General features: G+C 38.1%; 1 protein-coding gene across 3 annotated transcripts in view; it reads left to right on the top strand.

The window, feature by feature from the left end:
- The window catches only part of FN1 (fibronectin 1), a 68,403-nt gene that overhangs the window by 37,995 nt on the left and 24,308 nt on the right, over nt 1-6,100 (top strand). For 2 of the 3 annotated variants that reach the window (XM_065880973.1, XM_065880974.1), the window contains exons 23-25: nt 1,288-1,584; nt 2,824-3,096; nt 4,211-4,393. In XM_065880973.1, coding sequence (XP_065737045.1) covers nt 1,288-1,584; nt 2,824-3,096; nt 4,211-4,393 — 753 coding nt within the window. The remainder of the gene's footprint in view (nt 1-1,287; nt 1,585-2,823; nt 3,097-4,210; nt 4,394-6,100) is intronic. The other variant, XM_065880972.1, reaches the window with a different exon arrangement.

Here is a 6,100-nt window from a genome sequence, read left to right as displayed (position 1 = left end):
AGAATCCTAAAATGTGTAAAGATACCTATGGTAATATTCAAGTATCATGATGTACCAGGACAATGGCAAGCGAAATTTTAGACATTCTCGACATTTGCCAAGTCCATGTGAAAGTCTCATCCAATGAGAAATGTAAACTAAATATTTAATATTGGCTATATTGGGGGAATCACTATTGAGATATCAGGATACTCATTGAGAAAATTCTCAATTAAACAAAATTCAAAATTAAACAAAAACAGAAATGCCAACTAATGTTGATGGTATCTATAACTATACTTTTTCGTTAACGGCTATATTTAGTTTATTATTTCGCTCTTTCTATTTGTACTCTAATCTTTTAAACAGTTCTTCCCTTTGCTTGGGCACACAGCTAAGGCAATTTATTTATAAGTCAGAGCAATACGTGCAGTCACACGCAATAAAGCTAGCTTAAAATATCCTTTTTAATTCCCCTCTGAAGCAAAGTGACTTTAGTGAAGTTTTCATTATCCGTGGAAACATCATTTAAGCCAAAACTACACTATTTCCAGCTGAATTACTCTAAATTTGAAACTTTTAGGTTGGCAAGTTTCATGCCTGTCAGAAGCTAGATCATTAATATTTAGTCTTAATGGATGGCTTAGCCTGTCCATCTGAATGGTCACTAGCCAGTGTAATGACCCAAACATTGATTTCCCATCCACTTGGATTTCCTTGTATATACCACTTTAGTGGTCACCCTATTCCTAATTATAAAACGTGCCATCATTTTCTCTCCCTTTAGTAAGTTTAACTTAAATATACTTCCTCGCTTTACTTTTAGTCTTTCCCCATGGATTTCAGTTCATCACTATTTTAATTTGAGTGTCTCTCTCCTCCCCTCAGCCCTCTCACTGTCCCACTTCTATGATTCCTAAAGTCTTCAGCAGTTAATATACTTTTTCTAGGATAAGTAGAGCCGCTTTGGCTTTTTACTTTTTCTGCTTTCCTATTCCCTTCCTGTAAATCCCATAGGTTTAGACCTTGTAAATTAGGAGAGCCCACTTCGGGGAATGTGCCTAAGGGTGAGAGCCATTCCATCCCAGCAGGTAAAATAGAATAGTCTTCAGCTGTCCTGCAAATGATCCATTAAGAAAAACAGGGTAGAGTGGCAGAAGGACCATGGAATTTAGAGACAGAAAAGCTTTTGGTAATCATTTCCCCTTTCCAAGATTTTCTTAAACTGAGGATATTAATACCTCCCTCAAAGGGTTGTTGTAAGCCCCGAATGACCATAGATGGAGTCTTCAATACATAAATGCTGAGTCCTCTCCCCATTCCCTTTCGAGGGTACATCGTTGGAGTTGAGTTTAATAGGCTCTGGGTCACAAATGTTCTGGGCAGTAACTTCCTCCTTTCTGTTTTCTCCAGATATTACTGGCTATAGAATTACCACCACCCCTACAAATGGTCAGCAGGGATATTCTTTGGAAGAAGTGGTCCATGCCGATCAGAGTTCCTGCACTTTTGAAAACCTGAGTCCTGGCCTGGAGTACAATGTCAGTGTTTACACTGTCAAAGATGACAAGGAAAGTGTCCCTATCTCTGATACCATCATGCCAGGTAATGGAAAAATAAGCTATTATCCTCAGAGTGGCAGTTTCAGTAAGAGTGGGGATTAGCATCTTAATCCCCAGTTGGTTGAATGTGTCAAATATGTTTGGGATTTAATTCTGACCTCCGAACCACACTCTCTAGAACCATGAAGTCAAAGCAACTATTTGGACAAATGCTTGCTGTTAACACTGCTTGACTGTCTGTGCTTCACTGGGATGCTCTTTGTCTCGATGGGTATGCAATGGAGTGGCAACCATGGCATTAACTCTGTACTGTCCGCTCACGTGGAACTATTACTAAAATGATGTCATGTGTCTGTACTCAGTACTGACAGGCGAAAAGTAATATGGTAAATGCATCCCATCCGTACATTTGTGCCTGATCTTACAGTCTCCATATGTGAGCACTGAAATAGCTCTTGGTTGACACATTCATTTCTTCATCGTGCCTTTTCAAATTCTTTTTTTAAAATTGAAAAAAAAAAAAAGAAAGGCCACACCTTTAGGGTGTTCTTTCTTGTGGATTGAATGACAACATTGAAAAGACCTATTTAGGGATAGGTTTGTTGTTTGTCCAAAATTGAATCGTGACAGATGAAAGCATTGGACAGATTGTGTTCTTTGCATTATTTGGTGGAATGCTTTTACTAATGCTACTTAAATAATTTTGATTATGAAATGAATAAAATATTAACAGTAGCCTTGGACTCAGGCCTGTCTTTCCCCCGAATGTGCTTTGGAGTGGCACATTTTATACCATACATTCATAATGCATTCGCATTATGACCGTGATGTTGTCATGAGTTTTTCTACTGGGAAAAAAAAGAAAAACTCATCAATCAATTTTTTTTTAACCCTCTTCATGAAAGTTTTATTTTCCTACTAAAATAGTTTTGGATTATTTTTAAACTTTGCTGGTATTATGTCTAGGTTCTAAGAATGGTTTTGACATCCTAAACAGGACTATAATTTTTAGAACCTGAGAGATTTAAATTTTACTGTTTGGGGGATTTTCAAAAAACAAACAAAAATCCCTGAAGTAATATTGTAACCTGTTTTATTCTCCCAGGGAAACTATTCATGGTGCTTAGAAAGTCTTTTCAGATAATATGGAGCAGATCGCATATTACCATCATTGCTTTAACACTATCCGTTTTACCACTAGTAACCTGATGTACACTGCTTTATTTTTTCCTCTTTTTTGCCTCTGTTTTCCTTTGCCCTCCTTTGCTTTGTAACTCAATAGAGGTGCCCCAGCTCACTGACCTAAGCTTTGTTGATATAACCGATTCAAGCATCGGCCTGAGGTGGACCCCGCTAAACTCTTCCACCATTATTGGGTACCGCATCACAGTAGTTGCGGCAGGAGAAGGTATCCCTATTTTTGAAGATTTTGTGGACTCCTCAGTAGGATACTACACAGTTACAGGGCTGGAGCCTGGCATTGACTATGACATCAGCGTTATCACTCTCATTAATGGCGGAGAGAGTGCCCCTACTACACTGACACAACAAACCGGTGAATTTTGAAAACTTCTGTTTTTGAGACATGGATGGTGTTGCATGCTGCCACCAGTCACTCTGGTTAAATGTGGATGTTTCAAGGGAAAAGCCAGCAATTTGCCAAAGAGTAAGAGAGGGTGGATCGATTGGTAAGGAGTGGAATGCATGTGCCAAACAGATTGGATGAAGATATATACAGTAGTCTTAAGTACATTTTCATTTAAACCGTGAAGGTGTGTAAAGCCAGAGATAGATATCTAATCTATCAAATACAAAATGGAAAAAGTTAATTGAATTTGCCGACCTAGAATGATTTTTTAAAAATCTAACATTAATACCAAATTGTATCATGAGCACCATTTAATAAGAAATGTACTTCCAAAATGTAACATTAGACCCTTCTTTCTATTATTTGATAAACTCTACCATGTTCCTTCTTTGTGACTGTCTAAAAAACGATTGAAATTTAGGGTAGAGTGGAAGGAGGGTTTTTTTTTTGCGGTAGGAGAAAAAGAGACTTTGGAACATTCTAGATTTCATTGCCATGGTGAGGTAAAGAAACTCCTCTTTAACCACAGTCTGGGGACCAGCATGCAACATTATAAAGGTTCTCTGCCCTGCATGGTAAGATACATGCTGAGAACCAATTTGCATGAACCCCTTTCACTTGTAAGTAGAATTCACTGAATGGAATTGTAGCTATGGCAGTAGCTGTAGTCATTCCCGTCAGAGGGAAATTTAAGACCCTCTTGTGTTTTTGTCTGTGTGCATGTGTATCTTTGGAAAGTATTGCTATGTTTCTCTTTGCTGTGTAGCAACCTAAGCCTCTTCAGCCTGGGATTAAATAATCATCAGTTGTATTAATCATGTACATGGATTTTATGTATTTGAGAGTGAATTGAATTGACCCTTTAAAATATATTGATGGCAGAAAGGTTAAAGGGGCCTAACAGTACTGGGTGTAGTGTTTTATTTTTAACAGTAGTTCACTATGATTTAGATTAGACTATTTGCATGATGATGACTCGTTTCCTTTATGCATGAAATACTGGTTTTACCTTTCCAGCTATTCTTGTTAGCTTTAATTTTTAAGTGACATTAACTTAGTCTTCCTTCCTATTTGAAACCAGCTGTCCCTCCTCCCACTGACCTGCGATTTACCAATGTTGGTCCCGACACGATGCGTGTCACCTGGGCCCCACCTCCATCCATTGAATTGACCAACTTACTGGTGCGCTACTCGCCTGTGAAAAATGAGGAGGATGTTGCAGAATTGTCAGTTTCTCCTTCAGACAATGCAGTGTTCTTAACAAGTAAGCGGTCAAGTATATTTGTTCAATAAATACTAAGCTAGCACATAAGGAAGAGATTCTGTGTCCTCAGGTAGGAGCGAGAAAGATTAAGACAGCTACAACAGAACTACAGGCTAGACTCCAAATCTAACGTGCAGCTCTATAAATTTTGAAAGATGTCATGTTTGTTGTTATTTTAATATATCTTTGATATCTACAACTTTTTAAAACTCAGAGTGGAAAAACCCCAACGGTGAAGTTTAAAGACTTCAAACAAGTTCTGCTTCCAAATAAGCACATAAAAATAAATATGGGCCCAGAGAAATTATATGACTAAATCTTAGTGTTTAACGAGACAAAAAATGAGGATTGAAACTAGTGTCACGGTATCTGTCTTATTCTCATTTAAGTGTCAGCAGGTAATCTATTTGGCATTTGAAGACTTAGAAACAGTGACTGGTCACTCAGGGTACATCAGGATTCTAATTTGAAGAAAGAGCCAGAAGTGTAATTTGTACTTCAAAAAGAATCTGTTAGTAGGATTTCTCTGAAGGCTGAGGACTTAAAAATAACTGAAACTAAAATAAACAACAACAATTTATGGAAATTGTTTCTAGTTTCTTCCCTTTGAAATTGATATTTTTTATTAAAGAAAATAAAAGGAGGCTGCAACATGGTGCTGTTTCACATGTTGCTTCTCATTATTTTCACTATAATAGTAAAATACACATATAAGAACAAAAAGCAAAAGCTTCTACATAAGGGAAAAAAAAATTTAGGTACATTACCAGATGATGGTCTGAAAACATCCTCTATCTTTCGAACGTATTTTAGAGAGTGAAATACAAAGAAAGGCAGCTCGGCACGACCATAGTCTTGGTTTCCAGTTCTGTGGCTGAGGGCAAGAAATCCTCATGTCTGCCTATCAGTGGGGCTATGATTCTGTTCTGGAGCATTCTGGAATCAGTAGTTACAGCATTACCCAATACACAAGGCTCTGCTTCAGGACCTCTTCTGCCCCACCTTAGCCATAGACCTGTCACATGTTATTCATATGCTCTAAGATCTTATTCTAGATTCTATTCTAGATCTCAAGGTAGCCATTTCCCCCCCCAGAGAAGCCATTATTATCTTGTTTTACAGATGAAGCAACTGAGGTCTCCAGTGGCTAAGTAAATTGCCCCTGGCCAAGCAGGAAGGAGGAAAGGGGAGTCCAAGCATCCCATCTCCTAGTCTGGTGCTTCAGGGGCCCCTGCAGAAGGGGAGGTGGTGTAGAGGGGAATGGGGGGTCTTTTGAGTAGGAGTTCAGTGGTTAGAAACCTTACTCTGTACCTTTTCTGGTACCTCAGAATGAGAGAAGAGGAGACCCAGGAATATATATTCAACTCTTAAGTATTCTGTTCTTACCTTAATAGGACAGAACCCATCACTCCCGATGAGTATGACCCTTTTTCAGTAAGGGTTAATTGTTAAGACCACTGGTCTTGGCTTAGGGCTCAACTCCTGTGTGATCTTGGGCAAATATATCGAAAAAATAACTTCTCTGTGCCTTAGTTTTGTCATTAGGAACTGGGGATAATTGTAAACCAAATTTTCGGAGGTAATGGATATGTTCATTATCTTGAATGTGGTGATGGTTTCGCAAGTGTATACATTTGTCAAAATCTGTCAAATTAGACACTTTAAATATTTTCAGTTTATTGTTTGGCAATAAAGCAGCTTTAAAAA

Source organism: Phocoena phocoena, chromosome 7, assembly GCF_963924675.1.
Source record: "Phocoena phocoena chromosome 7, mPhoPho1.1, whole genome shotgun sequence".
Lineage (NCBI taxonomy): Eukaryota > Metazoa > Chordata > Mammalia > Artiodactyla > Phocoenidae > Phocoena > Phocoena phocoena.
This window is presented reverse-complemented; position numbering and strand designations above follow the sequence as displayed.